At 39.9% G+C, this 13087-nt stretch overlaps 1 protein-coding gene across 4 annotated transcripts; it reads left to right on the top strand.

Annotated features, from left to right (window-relative positions):
- Window positions 1-32: 32 nt before the first annotated feature.
- On the top strand, window positions 33-10772 carry LOC135487495 (glutamic acid-rich protein-like). Of its 4 annotated transcripts, XM_064771207.1 has the most exons (12): window positions 34-226; window positions 638-820; window positions 1484-1546; window positions 1816-1860; window positions 3585-3626; window positions 3845-3880; window positions 4264-4350; window positions 5024-5095; window positions 5432-5473; window positions 5846-5875; window positions 6606-7654; window positions 8882-10772. In XM_064771207.1, exons 1-11 carry the CDS (start codon window positions 182-184, stop codon window positions 7620-7622), a joined length of 1662 nt encoding a protein of 553 aa, XP_064627277.1. In that variant the 5' UTR covers window positions 34-181; the 3' UTR covers window positions 7623-7654; window positions 8882-10772. The 4 variants fall into 4 exon arrangements, with proteins under 4 accessions (XP_064627279.1, XP_064627278.1, XP_064627280.1 ...); XM_064771209.1 differs by lacking the exons at window positions 1816-1860; window positions 3585-3626; window positions 3845-3880; window positions 4264-4350; window positions 5024-5095 and having other exon boundaries at window positions 33-226; XM_064771208.1 differs by lacking the exons at window positions 3585-3626; window positions 3845-3880; window positions 4264-4350; window positions 5024-5095; window positions 5432-5473 and having other exon boundaries at window positions 33-226.
- Window positions 10773-13087: the final 2315 nt, after the last annotated feature.

The raw sequence follows: 13087 nt of genomic DNA, 5'->3' as shown, positions 1-13087 counted from the left end.
CTCAACGTCATCAATGGCGGGGAAACTTATTTTCGGAACCAATCGGTGTTCGTCGGAAAATTCTGGAAATTTTCTTCGCTAACCAAAAAATCGTTTAACATCCCCTCATCTGGGTTTGCTTCAGTCACCATCCTGTGACATAACATTCTTTAGGTTCCAATCGTCACAGCCAATAGCAAAGATGAAGTATAAACTATATCTATCGTCTGTATGTGGGAATAATAAGGTCAGTCTCAAAAATTTCCAAACAATCGTCCGAAACCGGAAATGACCCTCGAAATCATAACAAATGCACGTGCCGGCCACGCCCACTTTTTGGCTAGTTCACCAGTTGTCATGGTTGTATGTCACTGATACTGGCTGCTGGGGTCATTTCAGAACGCCTAGCACTCATTTGTACTTCAACAAATTACATTGACTAGACACTAAGACAGAATGAATGGCTGGCACTGTCAGTCGATGTCACAGATTCGAAGAAGTTTATTTTGGCACTTGGGCCCTTTGCCTTGGGGACCTCAGTTCCACCCAATGCCATGGTATCATTATCAAAGGTTCTATTCAACTTCCTATAAACATTTCAACTTCACCACCAAATGATTGGCACCTATAGCAGTGCTCTGCGGTTCTTCTATTTCAGATGAGGGCCCAACAGACAAAATTCATCTATGTGTTGGAGTCTCGGAATCTAGATTTAGATATGATTGACATTGCACACAGTGAAACGGACAAGGCGAAGATGCGAGAGGTTGGTAAAGCTGCAGAAGAAGGATCAGTGGTGCTACCACCTCAATTATTAGATGGTGATGACAACTATTTAGCGGTTAGTAATTCTTAGTCTTTGATACTACCAATAAGACCTCAAAGTAATATTCCCTCTGCATTACCCGGACCCCTCACGTGCACGTGTAGACCGATTTGCCTCTACAAGTACAAATGTCATTGGTTATCATTGGTCATCATTGGTCACCAGTACATAACTCTGAATTGCAGTTTGCTTTTGGCATGTTTGACCATTCCCCATGTTCTGAATACCCTGTTGTTATTTTACGTTGAAAATGGAATATTCTTGATAGATTGCAACTATGCATGTTGTACAATATGCTATGAACATACACATCCAGTCAACACTACCTGTCTGCCAGTGCTGAGCTATACAGGTGTTGGTTGTGCTGGGCTCTACCTACACCTGTATCTGTATCTATGCATGCTAACAGTGTGCTTGTGGCAGCCTGTACCTTGTTTGTTTTCATTCATCCTTCATTTATGGTATGAGTAGGGCAGCTTCAAATAGTGTGTATAAGTTGGAGGTGGAGGAAGAGGGTGATGAAATGACATGGGGATACATAAATCTTTCAGTACTAAGATTAAAATTTAAAAGTATTGAGTAGGCCATTAAGCCCCTTTAAAATAAACAGGCCTTAGCAATATCATTAGCATTGCTAAGTCACACTCACTACATATTTGATGTATTATCTTTCCACAGAATTTTGACGAGTTTGAGGCTGCAGTGGAGAACAATGAATTAGAAGCATTACTTAAACTCCCGGTAAGTCCAATTCAATGTTAGCATTGGATACAATATTGGAATATGGCCAATAATTTGACTGATTTGGGTTTGAGTTGAGGGAAAAAGACTTGGTCTAAAGGACGACACATTTCAAGTCGGTCTGAGAGGGTTATGCTCATTTACTCTTGACGCCAAGTCAACTTCATTACCTTTTAAAGCAAGAGACTGTTTTCCTTTGTCAGTCTTAAATTTTCTGGCCTTTCGTCTATGTTTTTTAAAACCATTGTCATGTGTTGCTGATTTCTCAGATACCAGAGAAGAAAAAGAAAAAGGCTGCGCTAATAGAAGAGGCGGTAATGCGCATGATTGATACTTGGCATGATATGCATTCCCCGATAAAGGGCTAAGCATTTAGTGTGTATATAGACTAGTATACATTATATTGAAAAGAGGAGCTTGGCTTTGAAGTTTAAAGCCCTTGACAGACAGGTTCTTGAATAAAATGAAAATATGAATGGTGAAACGGTGTGACGAACTATGTACACCTACATACACACTGCTTGTCCAGTCCTTTGATATTGTTCCTGTTTTGTGATGAATTTGTAAATATTCGCTCTTGAAATTAGCCCTTCCTGTATTTCATATTGTCTGCTCATATCCCCTAGAGATTATCCTGCCGAAGTTAATTTGAAACTAACAGCTCTTGTTTTCCTATTTATTGTGGCAGTGATTCAGGTTTGACCTGGCTTGTGATGGTTCAGCTGATTGTATGCTTTTGATTTCAAACCAGCCCCCTGTTGAGACCTTTGTGTTTTTCCTACTGACCTAATCCTTGTCTAATTTTGCTTCAGATGAGTCAACCTGTTTGGAATTGTGTTTTGCATACTGTTTGTTTTATTTTGCTCCTTTTCAGATTGGCAGCTATTTGTTGACGTTCTGTATGCTTTGACACTAACCACAGACTTCTTTGTCTATAGTAAGTCACCACTAACAGTTTATGAATACTGCATCATTTGTCATTTGAAACTGGGCTACTTGCTACTGAATCACCTTCCCTCCTCATCATAGGGGAATGGCGCTCTGTTGCGGTCACAACTGCCCTACAGGAGTCGTACAGTGATACATGAGCTTGGAACTCTAGGGGTGTTAAAACACTGCCAGAGATATGCCTTCATTCCATGCTAAGAATTGAGCTTGGCTTGCTGTTTGTGCTGAAAATCTAGAGTACGCCAGTCACCTGATATACATATGCATGTTGATAATCAGGAGGACACTTGAAATCGATGAGTTGCATTGTGCTGCCAACAACAAATGAGTTGATATTGATCCCGACTACACAGTGTATACTAGCAAATCTGAATTGATCATGTCATCTGAATGTTTCATTTTTCCCTGGTCCAAGTACTGGCAGTCATTATGTGCATTAATTGAACATGTTGAATACTGACATGATCCAGGTATGCATTAATGTGTGGTCGACTATCCCGACTGCTAAGGTTTTAAAGAAGCTTATAGCCCAGTTTCTGATAAATTGACAGTGCGAGTAGATAGAGACAGATAATCCAATAAAAATCGATGTTGTTTTTGGATCGTCTGCTCTTGTGCCATCTGTGGCCCGAGCCAATCAATCATCAACATGGACACTCTGTCTCGATGCCGTATCGTTTTATTGTGCCCTCATTAAAAGGAAGTAGTTGCCTTTGGAAGAGAAGGAAGCTTTCAACAGGAATAAGTTTTGTTCACTGCTGTTACTGTTTTAGGATATTACAATTGATAAAATGGAGGAGGTGTTAGTCGTAAGTTTCAATACAAGTTTAGCTCTTTCTGTTAAAAAGTTGCCTCCGAATTTAACTAATTCACCTTTTGATCATGCGATAGAGTGTTTGTAATATGACATTAGTCTGCTTAGAATCGAATTTTGGTGGTGTTGTTGGCAATCAAGTTTTTCATGAATTCTTCTTGTTTTGTGCCTTGCCATGCATGGGATGGCAAGTGCCGTGCTATCTTTCACCTTGGAGTGGAGATTAGACAATAATAATGAACACTTTTGAAAAATGAAACCTACTCTAAATTTTAGGCGAAGAAGGATGAAGACCAGAAAGAAGAAGCTGAAAAAGAGGCAAGGATCTTGTGTTAAATTTAGCATGATATCAAAACAAACATGCACATACTCTAGAAAGTTTGGTTGTTTGGAATAAAACTTGAGAAATATTTGGAAATTCCTGAATGTGCACTCCTTGAAGATGTTGGTCAGCTCCAGTATCAGATATTTCATAGCTGATAAGTTATTTCACTGTTTTAAGTTGAGAATGAGTAGAAACGTGTTGATGATTTCAGGGTGAAGGAGAGGAGAAGACAGATGAGGAAAAAGAGGCAAGCATACTGTTTAAGTTGGTCTTGCATTAAACCTCCACATATTACTGAATTGGTGTTCCAAAGAATTCTCCAACTGTGACACTAAGCAGACATCTGGCTTCTGTCGCTTCACCTATTACTAAATAAGTTGGTAGATTAATGAGAATCTCCATCTGTGGACCAAGTGGTCATCCCTTGTCGTTGCCACCCATGACTGGCTTGGTCTTACAATGAAATCGCTACCTGTCATGCCAATACTGTATTGTAAGTCTGCCTCTATGATGGTAGCTAGTCATGAAGTATATTAAGATGAAACATAGAAATACTATTTTAAAGAGGACTCGGTATTACTGCGATCTTATGACTCGTGCAAGGGAATTGAAGTTGGGGGATTTCTTCAGGTGACCGACGGAGAGGATGCTGAGAAGAAGGAAGGCGAGGAGGGTGAAGCCAAGGAAGAGAAAGAAAAAGAAGGAGAAGAGACTGAGGCAAGAAGCATGGCTTTAGTTGGCATGATATCTCGGACACATTCCTTCATGATCTGCAACATTCTTTCTCACTTTCCAAATTTACCCTTGCAAAGTGGTTTTGGGATAAAGTCCTTGAGAAATTGATTGCTCTCCAGACATGCCAGAATTAATCCTATTTTAACACCTTCAACGCCGAACCACGTAGATCAACGTGGTCCAAATCCCCCCTCTTTGAGCTGGTTATCGGAGTCTAGTAGACTTCATGAAAGAACTACGCCATCGCCATCTTCAGGGCAAGGTAGGAACTGAAAAGACCAAACGGTATTTTCAGTTTCTTCCGTGCCCTGAAGATGGCGATGGCGCTCAGTCCAAACGGTCTTCAGTTCCTGCCTTGCCCTGAAGATGGCAATGGCGTAGTTCTTTCATGAAGTCCGTGAGACTTCGATAACCAGCTCAAAGGGGAGGGGGGATTCGGGCCACGTAGATCTACGTGGTTCCGCGCTGAAGGTGTTAAAACTGGTGATTTGATAGATATCTCCATGACTATATTCGTAGTGCATGCAACATTCTCGGGTGGTGTGGATCTTCAAATTCAAAACTTGCATTCTGACAACCTCAGTAATACTTATGCTTCAGCTTTGCTTCTTGTGGGCTGTTTCTGGCTTATAAATCGCAGTCTGTTGTCTTTTAGGCTAAGGAAGGGGAAGAGGAAGAGAAGGAAAAGAAAGAGGATGAAGAGAAAAAGGAAGGAGCAGAAAAAGAGGCAATTGCTCTTCCATGTCTATTGCATGAAATTTGAGGGCTTGAATTGTTTGTTGATTTTGCTTTATTCCTTTGACGTGAGATGTTCAGATGATACCTTTATCAAGGCCTTCTTTAGATTGCTGGAGGGGACACAAAAAACTTCTTGGTTGAAAAAATAATGCATGAATTTGCCATATAGGAAATCTTCTTTGATTCTTTGTAAGTTCAGAGACACCAGAAATGACGTCCTTACACCTGTGCTGAAAGGACAGTTGTTGAAGTGTCAGCATGCCCCGTGAAGAGATCCATTATGTGAGCATTGAGGTATAAAATTAATGAAATAAATCTGTTTTAGGAAAAGAAAGAGGAAGATGGAAAGAAAGAGGAGGAAGAGGAGGTGAGAAGAGCATGAGAAGCAGTTGAGATAAGAAGAACAGTATCTAAAGCTGGACGGCAGCATTTGGATTGAAGGCATGAGAGTCTTGAGAATCCACCCTGCAAACTATCTGTACCGAAGCCCAGCTTTGGTTGCCCTTAATACAAGTAGAATGTTCGGGATTATCTGCTCCTTAGTCATAGATGTTGTGCTGTAACTTAATGAATATTTCTATTTTTTTGTCAGTATTTAGGTGCTTGATGTGAAAATAGTTCTAAAGCCTTTCAAGTTACTGGGTTTTTAGATGGGAAACTCATAGCAATGGAGAACACATACTATTCTTTGTGCTTTCATGTTAGACTTCGTTGATGGATTTTTGTTTGAAATTTTCAGAAGAGTGACAAAGAAGAACAAGAAGCAGAGGTATGTATGGACACGGACATAGTAACATTAGGGGAAGGGTCCTTTTCAGCCCATTATGATACTTTGCTATTAAAGTTTAGCTGCAGTTGTTGTAAAAACCGAGTATCTCAATAGGTGGTGTGTTGACAAAGTTAGGACCAGGTGCTCGACTGGCCGCATTATCTTGCTCTCAGCCTTGACTCGTTTTAGTGTGGCTATCTACTGTGAAGGCAACACACAATTCTTGACAAAGTAAGTTCCCTTGAAAGTTGGCATACTGATGTTTGTAGAGCCTTTTCGAAGATAGTCTGGAGGGATGTTACACAGACCTGAGCCTCAAACGAGTCCAAGCCGTGAACTCATAATATAGAATTTTGTCTGTTTTCCTTTGTTGTGGCCAGATCTTTCCTTTTAACTTTCTTTTAATTGCTCTTTGTTGTATGTCTTCTCAGTGTCAGAATGCATTTAAATGTGGGGCCGAATTTGTATCTTTCCAATCCCACACCCTTTATGTCTCTTCTAAATGTTAACTTATGTAACTGTCCCCCAACTTTGATTTGATTGACTTAGATTTTTGTGTCGGTGTCAGTGAACCATCTTCTGACGTCGTCATTTGGTAACGAACTAGGAGGTAACTTGGGCCCTAAAAGGTACAAGTCTTTTTCTATCAGTTTTGTAAGTCATTGCTGTATGGGGGTTGCCAGTGACATTTTCAGGGTAACATATTCTGGCCTTGTCACTTGTGCTTCAGAAATCCAAGCTGTCAACAACACCGTCCTTGAAAAAATTATCTCGGACTTACGATTCGGATGAAGACGAAGCCCCTGCTTGGGGCTCCGATGATAAAGATGAAGACAAGAAAGAAGAAAAGAAAGAAGATGATAAAAAAGAGGAGTCCTCATTAGCAGCCACGCCTTCTTTGAAGAAGTTGTCACGAACTTATGATTCCGATGAAGATGAATCACCTGCTTGGGGCTCTGATGACAAAGATGAAGATAAGAAAGAAGAAGATAAAAAGGAAGACAAAGAAGAAAGTAAAAAAGAGGAGTCTTCATTAGCTGCCACGCCTTCCTTGAAAAAATTATCCCGAACATATGATTCAGATGAAGACGAAGCGCCTGCTTGGGGTTCCGATGATAAAGATGAAGATAAGAAAGAAGATGATGAGAAGGAAGTCAAAGAAGGAGACAAAAAAGAGGAGTCTTCCTTAGCAGCCACGCCTTCTTTGAAGAATTTGTCAAAAACGTATGATTCTGATGAAGATGACAAACCTGCTTGGGGTTCAGATGATAAAGATGAAGACAAAAAAGAGGAAGCTAAAGAAGAAGAAGAAGAAGATGATGATGATGATGATGATGCTTGGTTTGCCAAGAGGAAGAAACAAAAAGAAGAGGAAGAAAAAAAGAAGGAAGAGGAGAAGCCTGAAGAAGAAGAAGATGATGATGATGATGCTTGGTTTGCCAAGAGGAAGAAGGAGAAAAAGACTTACGATAGTGATGAGGAGAAGCCTGCGTGGGGTTCTGATGACAAGGATGATAAAGAGGAAGAAGAGAAGAAGAAAAAAGAAGAGGACGAAAAGAAGAAAAAGGAAGAAGAGGCTGAGAAGAAGAAAAAAGAGGAAGAAGAGGCTGAGAAGAAGAAAAAGGAGGAAGAAGAAGCAAAGAAGAAAGATGAGGAAGAAGATGATGATGATGATGGCTTTTTTGCTAGACGGAAGAAAGCTAAGAAACCATGGGAAGACGATGACGAGGGTGGATTTTTTGGATGAAGTGGAGACATATGCTCAGAGTTAGGGTTGAGGTAGGATTATCATGGCATGGCGTGATGAAGCATTTGGAATTTTTGGATCAGATTCATGCTAATCCGCATGACCTAGTTTATAAGCTTCAATTAAAATTAGGTGACTGATTGAAATGAGATTTGCTTGGAGCTGTTATTTCTTATTGCATTGGAACATAATATTTGAGTCATTCAAGATGCATGAAATGACCATCATGAAAGTCATAAGTAAAGTGGGTACATGGATCAGCCAAGGTACATGGATCAGCCAAGCAGAGAGAACTTAGTTAGCATGGTGTTTGAATTCAGTGCAGCTGCTATTCTAAGTTGCATGATCAGTTCCATTACATGTGTATTACAAAGCAACATTTAAAAAATCGGTAAGGACGATGTTGTCATGTATGGAACAGTAGTGCTAGTGTCCATGAAAGAAACTCATTTGTTTTGCATGTCTAAAATAACAACTTTGCTTGATTTTCACTGTTTGCTCATAGGATTCATTCTGTGTGAAATCAAATTTAGATAGAACATCATCAAGATTAAAAACATTATACAAGAAATTGATTATGTGTGTGTTCATTATTACATGTATATGTCTCTCAAAACACATTAGCGTCCTCGTGTTCGTCCTAAGCCTGTCTTAACACTTTCACTTACCAGTTGTTTCTCACTAATCTAACCCAGGGTCAAGTTTTTTTACAAATCGTGACTGCACTACCATCTTCAGGGCAAGGTAGGAACTGAAAAGACCAAACGGACGGTCTTTTCAGTTCCTGCCGTGCCCTGAAGATGGCGATGGCGTAGTTCGGACCTTTAAATGACTTCATGAACGAACTACGCCATCGCCATCTTCAGGGCAAGGTAGGAACTGAAAGGTCTTTTCAGTTTCTACCTTGCCCTGAAGATGGCGATGGCGTAGTTCTTTCATGAAGTCCATGAGACTCCGATAACCAGCTCAAAGGGGAGGGGGATTTGGGCCACGTAGATCTACGTGGTTGGGCGCTGAAGGTGTTAACAGTGTTATGTGTATGCTTGATCTATGAATTTACCCCTGCCTTTGGCAACCTCGTAATGCTGTATGTCATTCTAAGGAACTGTTAGGGAAAGGAAAAATTGATCGTGTTCTTCAAGGACTTGAGCTGTTAGAAATACGACTACCCTTCTAAGAAGGGTACTTCTTACCTTTGACACAGCATGGACCTACAATGTTCTCATCCATTCACCATACTATATCCCTCTCGATTTCAGGACTAAACATGTTCGATGGTCTTCCTCGATCCGATGAATGGAAGGCTTCCAAGTACCGTCATAAAAAGATGCTCGTTGTCGCCAAGATTCGTCTCGCTCAAAGTTGATTTCTACACAACAAAATCCATGTCGCAGCAAAAGAACTTAGACGCTTCATTCAGCTTTGAAAGAAATTGATTGTGATGAATTTCTGCTCTTTATACCCGGTCGTGAAATCTTGCTTCTTTATGAGAGTGGGATTGTTGGAGATCAAGATTTTAGGTTAGGGTACATGTACCAATGTAGAAAAGGTTAAGAAACACTGTTAATGCAAGCTTGACCCACCCTGTGTCTGATAACGTATTTGTTGATGGTCTTTCAAAATGCTTGCATATCTTGTAATCAAAAGCGTGCATACTATTTAGGTATTATTTGAGATTTAGTGTGAAAAACAATCGATATAATGGATGACATAATCAAGAGAAAAATATAACTTGCATAAAGGTTAAGGTAGTAAAGTTTGTGGACCCACTTTTGTTTCCTCCTAATTCAGCCTTGCATGCCATTGGAAATTTGTAATAGCTATCTTCATCTAGCTGCAGACAACAACTTGAAATACTCAGACGTAGACCTGATTCATACAACAATATCGCCAGATATATCTGAACTACTATTGAGAACTTGAAATCTGGCAATTAGGGCAATGTGTTTGTTGCATTTTTGGCTGGCTGGTTTTCTGCTGACCACTTCTTTCACCAGACTAGAGATAATATGGCCAAGAAACTTAACTACGTATTTCGAAATTACATACTTTAAGTTGTAAGTTGAGTGGGTGAATTCATACATGTACTTTCAAAAGAACTTTTACTGTTTCATTCAAAAGAATTTTTAGGAGAAGAAACCTATCAAAAGCTTTCACTTACAACACCAACAGGAAGCTTTCTCAGTGACCTTGTGCAGGGCTCACAGATTTAGACGTTGGGAGAGGCATCAAAGGGTTGATATACATTCAAGTTGACCACCCTGACCTCAACTGAGCACAATGGCCTTGGCCTGTTCATTTATAATGAAATCTAGATGATTTCCCAATTATACCTTTTCAGCGAATCCCATTTAGGTAGCGTTAGTGCCATAGTTTATCTTTTAGTTTACATCACTTGTTGCATTGTTTTGTCCAGTATTGTCCTTCGATATGATTTGAAGAGTCCTGATTTATAACTCATGAAGTGCAAATAAGAAATGATAATGTGTTCAAGTTCAGTCAATTGGTGCCACCTGGTGTTAGAGTTATGAATGAGTTGTTATTCCAATGGTTCTCTTTCAAATTTGCTATATTATGTGTTCTTCAGCTTGATAAAACAAAATAAATGATTGTAGATTGTTGCAAATCTGGCTTTTCAAGAGTATTTGGCTGAGAGCTTCACAATAAGTAAACTACACTATTTTGTATCTTAGTGATCACTGCCTATTATAGTTAAGATTTAAAATATCAGCAGTTTGAACAGCTTTATACATATTTCTTGTTTTTAATTTGATATTGCTTCTTGTTATTATTTCCGAAGATTGGTTTTTGCCTGATTTGTCTTCCTGAGTTGCTGAACTTAAAACAGTTTCAAATTCAAGTTTCTCTGAAAAACTCAAATCAAGGGATATTTAAAGGAAGGATTATTGTGTTCCAACAAAAGAATTGGTGTCATCCTCCCTTCATTCAACCAAGTAGGGTTGAAGGACATATCATCTGGAACTAAATGATTCCCAGGTGACCACAATGTCCCCAGGACATTTCTTATCATGAAATATTGATTACTGCCTGTATGTTTGTTATCCCTAGGTGTGATTATTGTTAGGTTCCCATTAATGCTGCTCTACCTGTTTCTACTAACTTATCTAGTGTAATATATAAAACTTTTTTCAAAAACTTCTTGTGGTTATTTCTGTTAAATCATAAGATTGGAACGTAGCCTACATCTGTTCCTAGTTTTAGTCCTCACAAGTGCCTGCTGATGTTGGAAAGTGGAAGTTCCCAGTTTAGAAGACCAAAACTTCGTTCCATTGAGTAGAAAAAAATGGAGAATAAGGGCTTTTTTGTCTTTGTTTCTGTTTGTTTGCCATGGTTGTGCCTATGTCCTGATCTGGTGTGAACATAGCCTTCAGTAATCCAACTAAGGGCACTCGGACTTGGGCCTCTATCCTTCCTCTTGACCTGGTCATATTATTGGTTCAGTATGTTTCAAAACATGAACACGGGTTGAGGATTGCTCCAAAGTAATCTTTGCTATCGAGCTTGTTTGTTGGTCTGCTTTGAGATGGATTATCAGGTGTGGATGTGCTCCCCTTGGCTCTGGGTGTAACAGCATTTGTTATCTCGCTAGGTCTGGTTGTGACAGTATCTGCAATCTCATCAGGTCTGGTCGTGCCAACATCTCCTGTCTATCAGGTCTGGTTGTGACAGCATATACTGTATTATCAGGTCTGGTTGTGACAGCATATGTTGTATTATCAGGTCTGGTTTTGATGGTATGGTATGGTTGTTGCAGGATCTGCTGTCTCTTCAGGTCTGGTGTTCTGATTTCATGCAATACCTTTATGAAAATGATCAGGTATTCACCATGTGAAAATGAGACACATTTTTCCTAAGAGTGGAGACAAGGTCCACCCTGTAGAAACATGGCACTGCGTTGGGAGAGTACACATCTGGATCAGACAGAGTAAGCATAGTGAAGGGACATGGCACATCCAGCAAAGACTTGGTACACTCTCTGACAACATGGCGAGCTATGAAGGGGAGGGCACATCCAGAAGAGATATGGTGCACTACTGTCTGATTGGCGGAAAGTCATTTCTGCAGGTAATAATATAGAGTGACGGTAAAACACACAGGCCCGTTGCGGTGGAAAACATAAATGTCCTCGTTTTTCACTTCTGCTCCAATGTCTTTGAATAGGGTGACAAGTTCATGTACTACATGTGGCCCAGAATTATTTTCCTTCACACAATGAATACACAATAGAATTCTATTGTGCAGGGAAGACCTTTCTTGACCACCCTGTAGAGTTTCGTGAGTTTCATCATCATCAATGATTGTGACAGGACCCCAGCTGGCGCCATCTGAGCTAAAATAAGTAGAACTACGCGATTACCGTCTCTTCCCTTAGTTAGGAAAGGGAAGAGACGGTAATCGCGTAGTGTCTCATTTTCACCCTGGTATTATCACAATTCACGAATTGTTGGTGAAGGACTACTATCCGGAAACAGTGGATCGGCCTCGTTCCATTAGGAGACCAAATCAGGATGACGCGATGGGCTGCCAGCGAATTTTTTTCCCTGAACCTTTCGGGCAGTACAGTGTACGTACATTTGTACACAGGTTCTCAGCCTATCAGAATCCGATAAATCTGAAGAAAGCACCACATTTTCTAGTGAAGTGCGTTGAAAACAATCAGTCTTGAAAAAACACATTGCACGAAATGATAAATTTTGACTACTGTATGCAAAACAGCAGGGATGGCTATTCTACTTGTGTCATTTGAACCCATTTTGCTTGTATTGTTTGTATTTTATGCCGTGTAGTAGAACTTGCCATTATATCAATAGATATTTCTGTAAAATGATGCTTCAAATAACGCTGTTCTCAGCATACAGTATCAAAATATACTGGAGGAAGACCATACACATGAGGCAGTATCGAAAGACAAGTCTCGATCTCATTGCAGAGAAACATATTCATACTGGAGGAAGACCATTCACATGAGACAAGTCTCATTGTATATGATATCTGAAGGAGTATCCCTGACCCTTGGATCTTGGAGATGGCTATTGTTATTGTCCTTTCTGTATGTAGGCCTATGTTGCAGGCAGCATAACTCAAATATCTAAAATCTAAATAACAAGGGAAAAGAAACGCATTATAAAAAGAAAATATTAAGAAAAAAAGAAAAAGGCCTATTGCCATTTGGGATGGTGAACAGAGCTAGGTACAAATGAGACGCGTGATTTATTCAAAGAAATAAGATGCCCGATTTAACATCCTGCAGAATCAGGGGAATCGGGCGTTTCCAGTGATATACGACACGAATATGTTGTTCTCATGCAATCACTTTGGAAACGCATTTTAAAATAGATGTTACATCCTGTTAATGGGCACGTAATCATCGCGTACATTTGGGAAAAACTCCCTAACGAGACCAAAGCACATGGCAATGTTGTTAGAGGAATCCTGCCACGACG

Source organism: Lineus longissimus, chromosome 5, assembly GCF_910592395.1.
Source record: "Lineus longissimus chromosome 5, tnLinLong1.2, whole genome shotgun sequence".
Taxonomy (NCBI): Eukaryota; Metazoa; Nemertea; class Pilidiophora; order Heteronemertea; family Lineidae; genus Lineus; species Lineus longissimus.
Note: the sequence above shows the minus strand (reverse complement) of the source record. Positions and strands in the feature narration are given on the sequence as shown.

Excerpts from the sequence above, each read along its gene's own strand:
- LOC135487495 (XM_064771207.1), top strand. The coding sequence starts at position 182 with ATGAAGTATAAACTATATCTATCGTCTGTATGTGGGAATAATAAG. Across the intron at positions 4,351-5,023 it reads AAGAAGGAGAAGAGACTGAG|GCTAAGGAAGGGGAAGAGGA; the intron begins GCAAGAAGCATG and ends GTTGTCTTTTAG. Across the intron at positions 5,474-5,845 it reads AGAAAGAGGAGGAAGAGGAG|AAGAGTGACAAAGAAGAACA; the intron begins GTGAGAAGAGCA and ends TGAAATTTTCAG.